Source organism: Myotis yumanensis, unplaced genomic scaffold, assembly GCF_028538775.1.
Source record: "Myotis yumanensis isolate MYYU_CA2020_CCGP unplaced genomic scaffold, mMyoYum1.0.hap1 SCAF_8, whole genome shotgun sequence".
Lineage (NCBI taxonomy): Eukaryota > Metazoa > Chordata > Mammalia > Chiroptera > Vespertilionidae > Myotis > Myotis yumanensis.
In genome coordinates this window covers 36,666,679-36,685,424 of record NW_027223759.1, presented here as the reverse complement: position 1 = coordinate 36,685,424, position 18,746 = coordinate 36,666,679, and the positions used below count along the sequence as shown (strand labels likewise).

Here is an 18,746-nt window from a genome sequence, read left to right as displayed (position 1 = left end):
AGCTGCTAACACTGTCTTTATAGCACTAAAGTGTGTTGCCTGTTCCTCTGAACATCTGAGTTACAGCAGTGTTTTCCATCATACCAGCAGCACTTCGAACAATGAATCTACATCTATCCTATATATACCTCATAAGCACAGAACAAATGGAAATGTTTACATTTTTATCACCTCAGTAATACAGCATTCTCTATAGTAAACTGTAAAGCATTACATAAACGTAAGGTATCATTAGAACTTTTTATCTGAACTATTAGTAATACAGAATATAACTTTCAATACTGCTTACTGTTTCATTATGTGACTATTAACTGCTTGCTAGTGAGATGTTATTTCTTAGGGAATTACTAAAACTTTAACTTTCCTATTTCACTTATTTTTATTGTATTTTTAAAAGGATGTGTTCTTTGAAAATTTGTATCACTCTACTATGTATGAGGAAATACAGTATTACAATTTAATGTTTTTTCATTGTTTACTATAGCTATGTTGTAGATTGCAGAAAGAGAAATTATGAAACATGAAACTGATCTGAAAGCGGGCAAGCGGGCAGAGGGAAGGTGAAAAGCTTTGCAAACCTTCCAAACTTGTCCTTGCTGGGGAAGCATTGTAATAAAAAGAGAGAAAATTACGTGTAAACAATGATTGTCAAACTATGACATACGTTTCAGTAGAGAACTTATGCACTGCAGACTATGAATACCAAAACAAGATTAGAACTATATGGTGCTACAATTTTAAAGGTATTCTAAGTAGCGAGCTGTAGTATACATTAGATTCATAGATGTTATACTATCCATATATATTGAAACACTGTGTAAGGACAACCACATCAGTTTCTTGGTGCTCTTTCTAAATAAACTTAAAATAATTCTAGATGGAAAAATAAAGACTACATGCAACTATAAAAATAGGAGCAAACCATTGGTGAAATTTTACATACCTTAAAAAGAAACGGTAGCCAAAAATAAGAATAAATTGTTAATTGGATGACTTGTACTTCAGCTCAAATTGAAACTATTTTTCAAATATCACCTAACTTCCTTCCAATCCAAAGTACAAAAATCAATGCAAACATTCCTATATTTTCCAAAAGGAAATAGGAATGCACTAAGAGTTCTGTTAATTCTCACACATAGATACAACAAAATTACTTTAAGATATTTTGAACTTCCTAATCTTTAACCAGACTGAAGAAAAGGCAACTATGTAAATTCCATTTCAATATCATATTAAAATATATCTGACTTTTCCTCAGACTAGACTATCAGTTTAACATGTTATTTCTTATAAATTAACCTTCAAATTAATCCGCTTCCCCAAAATCCTATATAAAAGGGTAATATGCAAGTAGACGGCAGAACTGAACAACCAATCAAAGTGTAATATGCTAATGATACGCTAAGGCTGCTCAACCACTCGCTAAGATGTGCACTGACCACAAGGGGGCAGACAGTCAACTGGTTGACCAGTCGCTATAATGTGCACTGACCACCAGGGGGCAGATGCTCTGACAGGTAGGTTAGCTTGCTGCTGGGGTCCAGCCAATCTATCGGGACTGAGCAAGATTGGCAGGACATGCCCTGGAGCCCTCCCACGGTCCCTCCCCAGCCCGATCCTGCACAGGTGAGGTCCCTCAGCCTAGCCTAGCCCAGCCGTGGGCAAACTACGGCCCACGGGCCGCATCCGGCCCATTTGAAATGAATAAAACTAAAAAAAAAAAGACCGTACCCTTTTATGTAATGATGTTTACTTTGAATTTATATTAGTTCACACAAACACTCCATCCATGCTTTTGTTCCAGCCCTCCGGTCCAGTTTAAGAACCCATTGTGGCCCTCGAGTCAAAAAGTTTGCCCACCCCTGGCCTAGCCTGTGCCCTCTCAAAATCCAGGACCCCTCAGGGGATGTTGGAGAGCCAGTTTCAGCCCAATCCCTCAGGCCACTCCCCTTGGGAGGGCGCCAGACACAGGGCTCATGGCTGGCGAACTTTAGCAGGGCAAGCCCCTCCCACTTGGGACTGATTGGGCGAAAGCCCACAGCAGGCACAGTGGGGCCAGGATGAGCGTGAGTGGCAGGTATGAGCTGCAGGCCCGATCCCTACCAGAGGGACCCCACCCGTGCACAAATTCATGCACCGGGCCTCTAGTTAGACTATAAGAGTAACTAAGAACTACATAACTAAGAATTTGTCCCAATAATAAAAATAGCTACAGATTAGCATTTCCTTAAATGCAGTGATATAATGCAAATCAAGTTTCATAAACATGCCTGAGGTAGTGCCGAATTCTAAAGTGATTCCAAATTATGTTTTGTTTTTAATATGTTTTTATTGATTTTAGAGAGAGGAAGGGAAAAGAACAGAGAGATAGAAATATCATTGATTGGCTGCCTCCTGCACGCCCCCTATTGGGGATTGAGCTTGCAACCTAGGCATGTGCCCTGACTGGGAATCAAACAATCGACCTCTTTGTTCATGGGTCAACGCTCAACCACTGAACCACACCAGCTGGGCTGTGTTCAGTTTTTTAATGACATGTATTATCTTTCACATTCTAATTATGTATAAAATCAGTTATCCAGCCCTGGCCCGTGTGGCTTAGTTGGTTGGAGCATCGTCCCCATACATGGGAAAGTGGACAGTTGGATTCCTGGTCAGATGTTGGGGGTCAATCCCTGGTTGGGCACATACAGAAGGCTGCTTCTCTCGCTAATCAATTTTATTTTAATCAGGTATCCATTCTAACAATATCAGTGATTATCAAATAATAAACATGATAGCCTACCATACCCACTTCCCACAATCACAAACTTTACTGTGTAAGTAATATATATATATATATATATATATATATATATATATATATATGAGCAGCTCTTCTGAAGTAAAATCTGAGGTATTAATAATTTACAGTTTACTTCTTTTAATGGTTTATAACATCAGCACCACTTCAGGGGCTTTTTCTTAATCAATAGGTTTGGGTCAAGATCTAGATATGTGCCCAGGCAGCATGGCTCAGTGGTTGAGCATTGTCCTATGAATCAGGAGGTCAAGGTTCAATTCCCAGTCAGGGCACATACCTGGGTTGCGAGCCCGATCCCGGGTGTGGGGAGTGCAGGAGACAATCGATCAATAATTCTCTCTCATCATTGATGTTTTTCTCTCCCTCTCCCTTCCTTTCTGAAATCAATAAAAATATACTTTAAAGAAATAAATAAAAAGATCTAAATATGTGTATGTTTTAAAACCTTCCAAAATTATTATATTATATATCCTTGACAATCACTGGTCTCAATTTAAAATAAAAAAATTATAATCCAAAAAGTTAAATAACTTGTCCAAAATTTTAAAAATTTATATAGAATCTAGCTCTCTCAACCCACAGAATGTACTGCAAGTATGGAAAATGATATGAAATTTAGAGGTTTTATGCCTACAAGGAGGACATTAGACATTAATAAGATATTTAATAACCTTGGGTATTTTGTATCTATATATTCTACTGAGTAAAAGCTCTGGAATCTTAAATAATAATTGGCTACAAGGAGTTGCCTAGCTGAAGCTTGTATTCATACATCAAAAGTAACACAAATATAACTATCTTTTCCTTCCATCTCCCCCAGACTGGAATTTTTAACTCCCTTCTCAAGACTCCCACAACCACACTTTACACACTTCACTAGGATAGGGACTTCTTGGCATTGAAAGCTACATTTTAAAGTATGTTTCCCTGTATTCAGAAAGACATTCAATAAATGAAGAATAAGTGGATGAACTAAAAGAAAACCCTCAACCTTTGGAATTAATTAAAATAGCTCATCTGACTTATAAAATAGTTTTAAAGATGTAGTTTTAAAGTTTTTCAGTGAGTTTTTATGCTGTTTGATTGAAAAAATCATCATAATTACTATTTAATATTAAAATAAATTTAAAAGTCATTAGATGTAACATGAAAAAAAAAAAAAAAGATGTAGTTTTATTACTGTTCAGTATCTACAATAAGCAACTATGCAATCAGAATTAAGTATTTTCCAGTACAGGTTCTTTTACTTAAAACAAGAGCTTCCTTTGAAATTGGCACATATACACTCTACTTACAAACTAACAATTCAAGAGCTTATGAAATTTGTTAACTTATTTAACTAAAACACTTCAGTACAATATTGTGTGAAGAAATGATTAGATTTTCTCATCACTGTCAAATTAAGTAAACAACTTACCAAAGTCTAAATATAAGAATTGCAAATTCCTAATAGGATCAAAATGAAGATTTTACTACACTTACCAATAAAGCCAATATTAAAACCAGTCAACAACAAAAAAATACATCCAGGGACTAGAAAGGAGCATTACTAATTTTGTAAAGTCCAAGACAGAAAGAAAAAGAACTACATTTCTTATATTTCACGTCGCAGGGTTTTTCAACATGAAATTATTACCATTTGACTAGAATTCAAAATGTATAATGAAAAACGTATGTCTGAAATTTGAAAGTAAAAAGAAAACATCTCCAAGTGAGGAAATGACTGCACGTATCCTTCTAATTAGGAAGATTAATGCTACTTTTAGTTTACACCTTCCTTTCTGCTTTATATGTACTCTTTATATGTATGTACTACTTTATACATATTTTCTTTAGTATCATTTGTATGGTTAATCCTTTCAGTTTGCATATTTTAAAATCTCAGTGATAAACTTCAGGAATAATCATTACAAAGAAAAATGTATAAATGTGAAAAGTAAATATAAAATAAATGTCCCAAAATTTTTGAATAAATTGAATTTTAAAATTCCTAATGCTAAACTATTTTTCATTGTATACATTACAAGGCTAAACAGAAGTCTCCATTCATAATCACTCTGGCCCTAGCCAGGTAGTTCAGTTGGTTAGAGCATCCGTCCAACACATAAAGGTTGCAGGTTTTGGATCTCCAGTCAGGAGAATCAACCAATGAATGCATAAATAAATAAAACAACAAATGGATGTTTCTCTTTCTCTTTCGGGTGCACGCACTCTCTCTCTCTCTTTCCTCACCCCCCCCCCTTCCTTCCTCTCTCTAAAAATCAGTAAAATAATCACTCTACTGATAGTATAAACTTAATGGTTTTTTGCATACAAATCCATACGAAGTCCATACAAATGTAGTCTACAGTACAGAAAACAGTTATTTCTGTTATATAATTACTTATTTTCTTTAAGGCTATTGAGTCTTCAAAATTTTTTATTTCCCACAAAAATTACACTAGTGACTATAAATCAAATGGTAAAAATAATTTAGAGCTCAGATTCAGGGACCAAGAAATAAAGGTGCCCATCCAAATTCTTATTTTCTAGAGTAAGAATTGAGTAAATTACTTAACTGCTGCAAATTCAATGGCTTTATATATACTTACATCACAGATATAAGGACAAATTTTAAAAAATCAAAATACTTAGCATATAGTAAGGCTTCAATAAATGGCATCTGGCATTACTTTAATTACACATTATTTTTACTGGACATAAAGAGAGGAAACTTGCCAAGCCAGCGTGGCTCAGTGGTTGAGCATCCACCCAGGAACCAAGATTTAACCAGTTCAATTCCTAGTCAGGGCAAATACCCATGTTAGGGGCTCTATCCCCAGTAGGGAGCGTGCATCTCATCCATGTTCTATGTCTCTATCCCCTTCCTCTCTCGCTCTAAAAAATAAAGTTGTGTGTGTGTGTGTTTTAAAGAGATAGAACTACTTAATTCCGGTAACATACAAAATGTACATCTGCTAAACCTGACCCAAAATTATTACTGGAATTTTACTTAATACTAACATTGCTAGTAAATCATCAAACAAGAATATGAATTAGATTTTCAGTCATCCTAACCAGTAAGGACAAGAACTTTCAACACTGACAAACTTTGTCATCTGGGCCTCATTTTTAACAATCTGGATGTAGCTAGCTAAATATGTCCATTCCTTTAATATTCTTAAAATGTAAATATACAACCAAAAGATCAGGACCCCAATTTCATTTCTATGTAAACTGCACCATGCTTCTTTTTAAATTTTAGTTTTGTAAAGAGCTTAATTTAATCATAATGTAACAAAGTACTCATGCACATGTTAGCAATTATACAAAAAAGGGTACAAGTATATATGGCTTATTTTTAAAAGGGATAGGCAGACAGAGAATTTTTGAAGTCACATGTTTCTGTTCTGTTTGAGTTTTTTATAATAAACATGTGCTACTTTTGCAATTATTTTAAAATTTTAATATTTAAGTTATTTAACAATTCCACAAAGAAAACACAAAATAATCTATCATTGATTGCCACTTCAAAAACTAAAAATAATATTTTTCTTAAGTATTTTCAGTGATCTTTATCTCCTTAGCCTACCATCCAGAATAACAATGATCAAATCTTCATTTTTACAAGCACTTCCTTAAAAATAAAGTTACAAACAGACATAATAGGATTTGTTGTTTAAATAAATAATATATCATTTAAATTCAGATTTATGGAGGAATAATGTTTTATTCTTAACATGTTTAAGGCTCTTGATAATGAAATCCTACTGGAAGAAAAAAATCTTATGAAGAGAAACATAACAGTGAAAGGGAGAGCTGAAGCTGGCCACCCTCCTTTCACCTTGCACTGCATCCTTCACATGCATCTTTTTTTCCTCCATTAGATAAGCAGAAACCAGCCAAGAACTTTCACTTTTACACTGCTATTCTATTGATTTCCCCCCATAAAATAAATTTATCCATAATCATGGGAAAAGGGCTGTGGGGAAAAACTGTTGCTCTAAGTGAGGAAAAAAAAAGGAAATGTGTTGAAATCTGCAAAAATATTTCATGTTTTAAAAAGTTGGGATGGGTCTTTTCTGTCCTTTATAGAGTGAGGTAATAATTTAACAAGAGCAAAAATATGCAAGTATTAACTGAGACCTTTTTGGTACAGAGTTATCAAGTTCATGTTGGTGATATGGAAAAAGAGACAGAAAAAAACAAGAGTCAACAACAACAAAACAATATTTTTTAAACTCAGCAAAAAAAAAAAATGTTTTCTTTTGGGATTTGGGAATGTGTCTGCTAAATAATGGTAAAATTTCAGAAAAACATGTTGCTCAAAAGATTGCTGAGACTTCTAAATAAGTGCTACCTTACACTCCTAGACATTTTATTAAACAATTTTCACATTGTTAGTCTTTTATCTTCACAAACAATCCAGTGAAGTAGGCAGAGCATTACCATCCCTTATTACAGAAAACTAAACTTAGAGCTCAAGTTACTATCTAAAATGAGCCATAACTTCTACCCTGCTACTTGACAATGAACTTGTAAAGATAACATAATCAGAGCTGGAATCGACTTTAGCATTCCTTTTACAGTTATTTTTCTCCCATTTCATAGATGAGGAGAAATGAAGCTCAGGGAAGTCATGGCACCTACTGAATGTTACAGAAACAGTGACAGACTGAATGCTGGAATGCAGATCTCCCAAGTTCTGGTCCAGTACTCTACCACCCATCACCAAACTGCCTGCCATGCCACATTCAGATATTAAAAGTAGCCTGAAAAATATGAAAAATCACTACATAAGTGAGTGGTATTATTAGGTGTGGAAAAGGAAAGACATATTTTTAATAAAAAATAAAACTTTAGCCCTAGCTGGTTTGGCTCAGGGAATAGAGCGCCAATCTGCGGACTAAAGTGTCCCAGGTTCCATTCTGGCCAGGGGCACATGCCTGGGTTGCAGGCTCGATCACCAGTGTGGGGCGTGCAGGAGGCAGCCGATCAATGGTTTCCTCTCATCATTGATGTTTCTACCTCTCTATCCCTGTCCCTTCCTCTCAAAAATCAATAAAAACAAACAAAAATAATAATAAAAATAAAAAACAAAACTTTAAGGAATTCAGAAAAAATAAAATTTAAATGTGAAAGTACCTACCACTTTCATGTCTTTTCCCTAAAATCCTCCTTTATATGTTCCTACATCCCTGATTAGACAAGTTCTCTAAAATTTCCATAACCAGTACATATTAAGATCTCAAAAATTTCACAACTGATGAATATTTTTTTAATATGGGAAACATTTTTCAGTAACCATATTACATTCCCCCTAATGAGCATTAAAGCACATTCTTGATTATAGGTCACTGAAGTATTTTTCATATGCTCACTAAAATATTTCCATTGCACACCTGCAAACAGAGCAAAGTAATCAGATCTGATAGACAATCTAATGCACACACGCATTAATAAAAATATAACTGATTGGCAGACATATATTATATGGTGGAAGGTTTTTTTGAGGACTGTAAGAGACTGAGATTGAAACGATAATGTGGTTTACACTGTCATAAAAATGCAGAAAGCATAAGCCTTATGAACACATGGTGAACAGATCTGACTTTTTTTATTTTTTATTTTTTTTGGCAAGATTTTTGAACAAATGTTTCAATCCTTAGCCAGTCTTATAGACACATCTACAGCTGAAAGATTCAAAATCTATCTGATGTATCTGTATGCAAAATTACATGAGTGCAAACCCAAATTTATTATTAAAACTAGAGAAAGATTATATATACATATATAGAGACACTCACACATATATACACATATATCAGATATTGTAGTCGTTCATTTCAACAAGGCCTTGAAGGTCTCATGGACCTGATAAATCCCAAAGTACTAGTAATTAAAAAATGAGTAACACTGTCCCTGCCCAGAGGGAACTCACAATCAGACAAGGCAGACAAAGTATTTTTCAACAAACTATAAATGTTAAGTGCTGAAATATTTAACATTTCAGTAACTCAAAATATCTGACACTTGGATATAATGATTATATTCAACTCATCTTAAATTTTACTAGTTCAATAATACAAGAGCCTGAAGTTTCTCAAAACAGGAAGTGAAAGAAAATACGCTTTTGAGAAAAAGCAGTTAACTGAAATTATAAAAATTCAAATGCCTAGAATTTAGTTTAATCTTATTTAACTTATGAAAGTGGGATATGTAAAGTTAGGGTGTATTTATACTATAAAAATGTGTAATGAATGCTTTAAAAAAAAAAAGGTATTTTGCCCAAATACCCAAATCACTTTTGATGTTACTCTCACTTCCTCTTCTGAAAACCATCATAACCATTTCCTTTAACCACAATACCACAGGTCTAGTAACTTTTAGAAATGTTTGACTTGCTTGGTGTTTTGGGATAAAGCTCATATAGAAACCAATTTCCAAGTTTGTTAAAGAATGCAATCTCGCAGAAAAGTTCAGGTAAATGCAACCTGTAAGTAATTATCTCTAAAATTAAATATTTCCACCCTACATTAATCTATAACCAAGGCTCTTTGGTCAATGCAGAGGGCTTCTTTGTAATAACACCGAGCCCCTGCCACATAAAATGTAACAAACTGGTGGGCATGTTACCCTCCCGACTGGGAGGCAGCCAATCCTTTCACCCAGGTGAGCACTGCAACAGAGCGATCCTTAGACAAAATTTATCGCCATTAAGCCAAGGCCGTATTCTCCTTTAGAATTACAGTGTCTGCATCTAATTGTTGAAATAACCCAGTTTTATACTTGAACCCCATGATACGAATTTCAAAAAATACATGCTTACTTCAGCAGCCCTAAGCATTGTAATCTATTGCTATGATTAAACTAAAAGGAAATATTCGTGATATATTAAAAAGCCAACAATAATGATGGAGATATGACATTAAGTACACATTGGAAACTCCAAGGATCTATAGATTCTATAGCGTACCCAAAACACTTAATTTTCTTTACCAAATTCTTTAAACTTACCGACCTTGTCTTACAAGGAAAAAGATTTTGGTTGTTTTCTCCTAAGTTATATATATACACATACATATATATGTATATATATGTATGTATGTATATGTGTGTGTGTGTGTGTGTGTGTGTGTGTGTGTTATTTCGTTACATCTATTTTTCTTAACTCCAACTCAGGCTACTAGCCCTTAACGTGAGCAGCTCTGTGAAGACTTTCCATGGGCCTATCAGCCACAGCGACTGAAATGATCAGAATGTGCTCTGGATCAGTGGTAGCAGCCACATATTCACCGCTTCTATCTGCACAGAAGCCGAACTTGAAGAAATGGTGCCCGGCCTGCTAGACAGGGCGGAACACTAGGATGCGGAGCGCAGGGGAGGGAGGGAGGCGGTTATTCCGGTTCCAGTGACTCAGCCGGAGTATTTCAGGAGAAGCCTGGTCCACCCGCCTCCGCCCCACCTGCAGGAGGAGGTACCTGCTCCGCGTCCGCACGCCTCGCGCTCTGCTCAGCGACCCCCGGGAAGCCGGGAGCGCGGGGGTGCGGAGCGCACCATCCCGGGGCCATTCCCTCCGCATTCCTGCACTCACACCACACACTGAGGGCCAAGCTGGCGATGGCAGGTCCCTCAGAACCTCGGATACCGAACCCCCAAGTTCTCCTACCCGCCCCGAGCCCGGCCACCCACCCTCCCTCCCCCGCCGACCCCTTCCGGGGCGCGGGCGCCGGCCCGGCCGGATCCGCCGCTGGGAGCGGGGAAATGGCTTCTCTCGGCATCCGCAGGCCAGCCAGCCGCCGGGGGAGGCGCCCGGGACTCGGCATTAGGCCGCGGCGCATCCCCGCGACCCCGGGCCGGGCCTGGCGCGGCGACGCCGGGATGTCGGCCCTGGACGCCGCCCGCGGCCCCTCCCCGGGCCGCCCCCGCCCCGGCCGCCCCCCCCACCCACCCCCGCGGCCTCGCGGGCCCCGCGCACCTTCTTGATGTTGTAGAGCCGGGTGAGCATGCCGACGCCCCGGTCGTTGAGGATGGTGAGCTTCTCCGCCAGCTTCTGCTGACTGGGCTGCAGCACGGAGCGCGACATGGTGGTGCCCGGGGTGGCGCCGCCGCCGGCCTCCTCGCGCCCGGTCCCCGGCCCGCGGCCGCCGCAGGCTCTCTCGGGCCTCCCCTCCCGCCCGCGACCGCCGCCTCAGGGCAGCACGCCCATGGCCCTGGCGCCCCAAGCCCGCGCGGGTGACAGAGCCTCGGGGTCCCTTCCCCGCAGCGGCCCGCGCCCCGGCCGCCTCCTGCCTTCCGCCCGCCGCCCTTCCGCCCCCACCCGCGGCGCTCTCCGCCCAGCCCCCACCAGGCCGCCCTCCCGGGCTCCTCCGCTAGGTGTGGCGGCGGCGGCGGCGTCTCCGCCGGCTGAGAACGAGGCCGCTTCCCGCAGCCCCGGACGAGCGCTCGGTCACCTGATCGGCCGCGCCGGCGCCCCCGCGAGGCAGGACGGGGAACTGCACCTGCGGGCCTCGCCCCGCCCCGCCTCGCCGCCGCCGCTCGGCACCCGGCCCGGCCCGCTCCGCCCGCTTTGGACCTGGAGTCCTGAACCGGGATCGAGTAACATTTCTAAGCTCGTGCCGCTTCGCCCCGCGCTCCTCTCCTAGTTCCCAAAAGTTGCCTGGGCGCACCCCTCCCCAAGGGAGCCGGGGGGCGGGGGGGGGGGGGCGCGGGCCCCGGGAGAGGTTCGCCCGGGAGTGGGCTGGCGCTCGGCGCCCGTTTCCGCCCACAGAGTGACAGACGCTCGGCTGAACGCGGCAGATGCTGTGCTCGGCGCGGCTGGCTCCGCCGGCCCCATCCCGCCCTGACTCCCCCGCTCCGGGCGGCTGGAGGCCGGAGGTCGGAAGCCGGGCGGCTCCGGGTCCCGAGATAACCCGAGCCCGGCGTTTGTCCGCGGGGAGCGCGCATCCGGAGAGGTCGCCACCGGGAGGCCCAGGCGTGCGGGAGGCAAAAATAAATGTTCGTTCAATGAACGGAGGGGCAATTCCATTTTTTTTCTTTTCTGGCCTCCACCCTAAACCCCACCCCTTCTTGGAAACATTCTACTACTTTTTCATCTCACGGTTCTCTCCCCCTGTTTCTTCCCGGCCACGCTCCACAGGCTGTTCCCTCTGCTCACACGGATCAGACGGGGTCCAAAGGTGTTTAACAAACCATGGATTTGGGTAAATCGACTGGAGTTAAGAATTCCAGCCAAGATGATTCAAGCGTTGATGTTTTGGGCTTTCATTGCCTTCGATGTGCCAGCCTTTTCTATTATTTTCATGGATTTTAAGTGAGTGACAGAATGTTTTTCCACCTTCAATAAAAGACATTCTGAGAGTAAATAAGCTATCATTGCATTGATCAAAACACTCTATGAAAAGGAAATTGTGACGAAGAGTTTTTAAAACATCTTAAAAGCTAGTGTATGTACTTTTCCTGTGGAAATCTTCATTTTACCAGCCCAAAGAGAGAAAGGTAATGGGCTGAATAGATTTGATTGAAAGAGTCCTACATGCGCCAGAAAGGCAGTCATTCCTGGCCTTGTGCTCGTGTTTGAGGTTCTCTAGAACTTCATCACCCTGTACGAAGGCTTTATGCCTAAAGATTTCTTTTTTTAAAAAATACAAATACACTAGAGAGATCATCTATTGAGCTATTATAAGTCAATGACACATTGGGGGGGGTTAATTTATCTGGTTACTTTCCAACCTGCTGGTTAAGATTTTAATTTAGAGGAAGCAAGCATCTGGAGCTCAGTGAAAACAAATCTGGAAAAGCCAGGCTTCATGAGGACTTCAGGGCAGCCAGGCAAGAAAACTGGAAGGTGTTGAATGTGCTCTTTTCCGGGATCAAAATAAATTTAACTAGCCCTGGCCTGTGTGGCTCAGTTGGTTGAGCGTCCTTTCATGCACGGAGAGGAGAGGTCACCTGTTCCATCTCTAGTAGCAGATCAATGTTTCTCTTTCCCTTCTCTCTCTAAAATCAATAAAGACATATTTTTAAAGATATATTACTAAAGGAAGAATTACAGAGTTTCACCAATGAAAGGTTATATCGTTTTCTAGTTTTTCAAAAGTGCTGTATAGAGAAAACAAGAAAATAGTACCATATTATAATTTGAATACAACTATGACCACCATCATGTTTTCATGTAAACTTGAATGCTTCTGCTGCTTATAACTCAGTCCCCAATAGAGGGAGAACACTGTAGATAGTGGTCTCATTACTCAATTTTTATTGCAACTAATTTTTAGACATATTGGCCCTACACTGATTGGAATATGTCTATTTAAGTTTAAAAGAAATTAGGTCTTGCCCAGCTGGCGCAGCTCAGTGATTGAACGTGGACCTATGAACCAGGAGGTCACACTTCGATTCCGGTCTGGGCATATGCCGGGGTTGTGGGCTCGATCCCCATTGTGGGGCTTGCAGAGGGCAGACAATCAATGGTTCTCTCTCGTCAATGATGTTTCTATCTCTCTCTTCCTCTCCCTTCCTTCCTGAAATCAATAAGAATATATATTTTAAAAATAAAAAATTTATTTTTCAAAATAAATTAGGTCTGGAAAGTAGGTAAAAATTCACAATTTTTGCATTTCTTTACATTTTACATCAAAAAGCATTTTGTTATTAAGATCCAACCCTTTTGAAGTTTGCCTGTATGTGTAGTATAAATGTATTGTGAGTGTCTTATAATATGTGAGCAATAATCATATATTTTGCTATGCATGTATGATTTTATGGCAATTGTAATGAATATGTCATTTCATATTTCCTTCATGTTTTTCAGTCTTTGAAAATATACCATGTGAATCATCCTATAAAGTTCTTATGAAAAGTTGCTTCTGTTATGGATTTTTTTTCCTGGTATAGTTTTCCAGAAAAACATAATTGTTTGAAACGATTAGGAAACTAAGTTTTAAAAAGCATAATTGAAGATTTTATTTCCTTCATTATATAAAGATTTTCAAATAGTTTCATTTCAGTTAAGAAGTTTGTCCCTAGAACATATTCAGAGATTATTAAAATTATTATAAGCCTTCAGAGAAATATAGAAAGTAGATGATAGCTTCATATTTATAGTAGTCTTAGAAAATTAACTAGTAAATTTAACTAGTATAGACCAGTATGTCTAAAAAAGTGTGAACATTAATATATAACTTTATAAAAGTCAAATTTATTGAGATATAATTTATATACAGTAGAAGTTATATATCTATGTTTGAATAATTATTTTTTGTTGAGACAAGTATAATGGTATCCACTGTAAGGAAAGTAAGCATTTGAAAATGCAATCTGGAAAATATTTAAATAGGAGAAAGAGTGAGGTCAGCTTTATAGAAAAATTTATAATATAATTATGTTTTGTGCCCCTCAAATATATTTTACAATAATTCAATTATAAAATTCTACTCACAGATTTTCAGAAACAAATCTATGGCATATAGCTTTCTATCTAGGTATTATAAAACTTTCAAACATTTATAATAACAATCCTGGACTTAAAGAATATTTTTCAGTTAAACAGATACTTCAAATGTGCAAAGTACCATTTTCTAGAAGAAGATACAAAGCTGAATAAGATACAGATTTTATCTCCTTGAACTCATATCCTGGTGAGAATAGGAATACACATAAGGAAGTCTAATATAAGTCACCCTGAGATACAAGTCTAAAAGAGAAGTTCTAGAGCAGCAGTTCTCAACCTGTGGGTCACGACCCCTTTGGCGGTCGAACGACCCTTTCACGGGGGTTGCCTAAGACCATCCTGCATATCAGATATTTACATTACGATTCATAACAGTAGCAACATTACAGTTATGAAGTAGCAACGAAAATAATTTTATGGTTGGGTCACAACATGAGGAACTGTACTTAAAGGGCTAGGTTGAGAACTACTGTTCTAGAGAGAGCAGTTTCTGAGGGCCCTTTTAGAATAATTTACATTTGGGCTTTGAATAAGAAGTCTTGGACTTACAAACTTGTAGAAAATGACATTTTAGACAGAAGGTAAACTTTAGTAATTGCAGAATAGTAGAAAAGTGAAAGAAAATAATATGAATGTTTATTACATACAAGAAAGAAACAACTGAAAATAAAGCCAAAAAGAGAAGTGGAACAGAAAATATGTAGACTAAGGCAGGGAGAAAATTCAGTGGGGAAGAAGAAATACAGAAAAAAATGGGAGAATAAAAGGTGACTTTGGAGGACTTGAGGATAATAAAGATAACTTGAAATAGTTCCTGACTGTGACAAGGATTACAATATGGATTATCCTTAGGTATCTATTGTCTCTTTCTCCCCTAGAAATAAAGACTACATTTCCTAGCTTTCCTTGTATGGCCATATGACTAATGTTCTGGCCAATAGAATATAAGCTTTCAAGAACCTTCCTTAAGAGTGCTGCTACTCTCATTTTGCCAATTCTTCTCCATTTAGTTAATTCTGCCACATGTAACAAGGATGCAATGACCACTACATTGGACCATGAGGACAAGGATCAATTACTAAGAATGATAAAACATAGACATAGGAAACAAACAAACAAAAAAAACAAACAGACATAGGAGGTGTGTGGGCTTTTTAGAGCAGAACTGCCCACTACATTGGACCATGAGGACAAGGATCAATTACTAAGAATGATGAAACATAGACATAGGAGGTGTGTGGGCTTTTTAGAGCAGAACTGCCATACCAAACCTGACCTCTCTAGATCTGGATTTTGTATGAAAGAAAAATTTCTACTTAAGCTTTTTTTATTTTTTATTACAGCAAAACCTGATTATAAATATAATAGCTTTTTGATCAACATTACCACTACTAAAAATAAATTCAGGAATAATAATTAAATTTAACATTCAAGTGTTTGAGCACTGTCAGGTGCTTAACACTATTTAAGTTATATTTTTCCATCTACCTGTCTCAACAACCCTTTGAAATATTATCATCTTCATTTTACAGGTGAGGAAACTGAAATTCAGGTAAGTTTTTTTAATTGCCAAGGATCGCACCCGTAGAAAGTGGTAAAGCTAGTATTGGATCCTTTATCAATCAGACTCCAAAGTTGATGCATACTCTTAATGACTGTGATGTCACTGAAGACCAGTTGGATGGCATACATTTGTCATGCGTTCAGTGAACATGATCTGAAGTTTCTCCTAGAGTCCCTTAACCCTGCCCAAACCTTCATAAATAGTCCTTTCATTAAATTCTCTTCAGTTAACAGCTAGACATTGCCATAATTTCCCCTGACTTATACATCAGCTCTTTCAGGGGGCTCTCTTTAGCTTTGCTTTCTCCAGAAACTAGAATATTATTTCTGTAACGCTTTTTGCTAATCATGAACATTTTTTTCAGTTTGTTTTTTTAATCACTGAGCTGACCCAGCCTGCTGTTGCTTACCTACTTAAGGCAAGAAGAGAGAAAAACTGGTGAAGGCCTCTTCTTGGATTCTTAGGATAAAGCCCTTTGATTAGGATGTCTCCTGTCAAAGGTAACATTCCTTTTACTCCTAAAGACAATTGCAACATTTTTTCTCCCATCAGACTTCAAACTAGGTACTACTAGGTATGTATGACCAAATTTCTCTTAGAAACAGTCTGGGAATAAGTATAGTAAACAAGTATTGTTTTTGTCTGTCCTCCATCTCTCCTTTGGGAAACTGCTACATTCTGACAAATTGAATGCAGAAAAAGTGGGTTAGGCTTGGGAAGGGTCAGACATATGTAAATAAGAAATTAATGGAGTTTTGTAAGGAATTGTCATTTTTAAATTCTTTTAAAGACTGTATATAAGTTAGACTACAATGTAAACAAAGGGACCAACTTGGGTAAAGAACTATGGAAAAGGACAATAGGAGATTTTACTGTTGTTTAACAGTGGTCATAGAAAGGATAGGCAATAACATATATGCTAAATCAGTACTTCAAGTTCTGTTGTCCTACATCCAAAGACCACCAGATATGAAAATTTACTGCACTAAAAATGATTAGGAAAGGCAATAGGGAAAAGATGGAGCAACATTGTCCCAGTATCTGTAGTAAAAGAAGTAAGGAGTTAAGACTCAGCCAGAGATTGCAACTTGGTATTGCAAAGGAGTAAGGAGGACAGGCCTAAATGAAACATAAGATGTCTCCAGTAGTCAGCAGAAGAGATGCCAGAAACAGAACTGATCCGAAAAGTTCAAAAAGGAAGCAATGAAAAATTAATTACAGTCTTGATCTTGCTGTTCACATCCAGTTAGATTCATCTTTTAGCCTGCCAGATCTGTGATAATGCACTTCACACATGTTCAATTGCATCTGCTCTGCAAAACTAAAGATAAGTTTATCTTTCCTTTTAAAGTCACTTAAAGAACTTCTGCTTCTATGCAGAAAAATACTAATGTAATGAACCATTTCAGTTTATGATTAGTTTTAATTCTTCTTAATTTTCTTACCCAGTCTGAAGGACTAGTGAGTTTTTTGGTTTTGTTTTAGAAATTTATTGTCCTTTGACTTATACTTAAATAGTAGGTGATGGAAAATGATATCAGTGTATGCAAATATTGGTTGACATTTTTTGTTTGCTCTTGTCTTTTTTAAATATTAGAATGCTACATGGAAAATTGGCAAAATCAGTGGTAGAACACAACTTGAGTTAGAATAGGATAAGCCCATGATGACACTCAAGTTCCAGCTAAACACATAAGATCCATTTACATTTTTACATTTAGTCTACCCCAAAAGTGAACAATCTTTCAAAAATTGGAAGGATACTGAATACTGTATACTGAACTCAAGCTCCAAGGAGAGGCCTAGATTGGAAATACAAATTTGGGATCATCAAAATATGGATGTTATTTTAAGCCATGGGAATAGATGAGATCATTTATGGAGAGAGTACTTTTTAAAAGGAAAATAAGTCCTAGTTCAAAGCCCTAAGGAACTCTAATTTTTAAGGGGGTGGGGGGAGAAAAATAAATGGAGCCAGCAAGTGAGACTGAACAGGATTGTGAAGAGGACTAGAGACTGATATAGTAGCTGCCGGGGGGTGGGAGGGGGGGGTGGGGGGGGATGTCAGTGAGGGTTTTTTGTTTCCTTCCAGTGGTAGTTGTCAGATTATACTGCAGAGAGGAGAGATTTATAACACAGCACAGCGAGAGGGCATAGTCAAAGCAGCAGAAGCCTTGGTAGAACAGGAAGAAAAGAGATGGAGGGGAAGCAGATGATATATAACCAGATTGATTTTTGATTGGGAGTTGCAGGGAGGGACAAGATAATGATACTGGCTAATTTTTATTGAGTACTTGGAATGTATCATGTCCTGTTCCAAGTGCCTTACATGCATTAACGTGTTTCATCTTCATCACAAACTCTTGAAGTAGGTACATTATCATTTCTATTAAACACATAAGGAAATTGGGCCTGTCATTACAATTGGTAAGACGCAGAGCACAGGCTGTTAACCACTTGATACGTGTACTGACATAGATCAGTAGAATTGACTTGGGGAAAATAAAGTTTTCTCACATTTTCTCTATTCTCAATGAAATAGAAATAGTTCATCAGTCTAAAAGGGAGGTCATTTGTCAGAAAATGTTAAGTGTTCTCTTGAGTTTGGTGTCATGTATTAAATGGTTAAAAGAAAAAAGCCTAAGCTCTGGGGTCAGAATGATAGAGTTCGAATCCTGACTTTGCCATTTACAGCGGTGTGACCTTGGACATGTGACTAAAGCTCTCTAAACCTCAGCTTTTCACCTTAAATAGAATAATTGTATCTCTCTCACTAGATTGTTGTGAGGAATGCTTACAGTAAATTTTCGCATTGTGCCTTATATAATGCAATGAGTACAAATGTTGCTTAGCATTGTCGTCGTTGTTATTATTGCCCTATCTGCCCAATTGTGTGATTTTTTACATTGGCCCATGGCACAAAAAACATGAAGGGTTGCAGATTTTTC

General features: G+C 38.6%; 1 protein-coding gene across 1 annotated transcript in view; it reads right to left on the bottom strand.

The window, feature by feature from the left end:
* The window catches only part of LOC139015180 (nck-associated protein 1), a 71,182-nt gene extending 60,111 nt beyond the window's left edge, over positions 1–11,071 (bottom strand). Inside the window, exons 1-2 of the mRNA XM_070422629.1 lie at positions 10,761–11,071; positions 579–596 (exon numbers count right to left, since the gene is read on the bottom strand). Of these exons, the coding sequence (XP_070278730.1) occupies positions 579–596; positions 10,761–10,868 (126 nt within the window). The 5' untranslated portion in view covers positions 10,869–11,071. The remainder of the gene's footprint in view (positions 1–578; positions 597–10,760) is intronic.
* Positions 11,072–18,746: the final 7,675 nt, after the last annotated feature.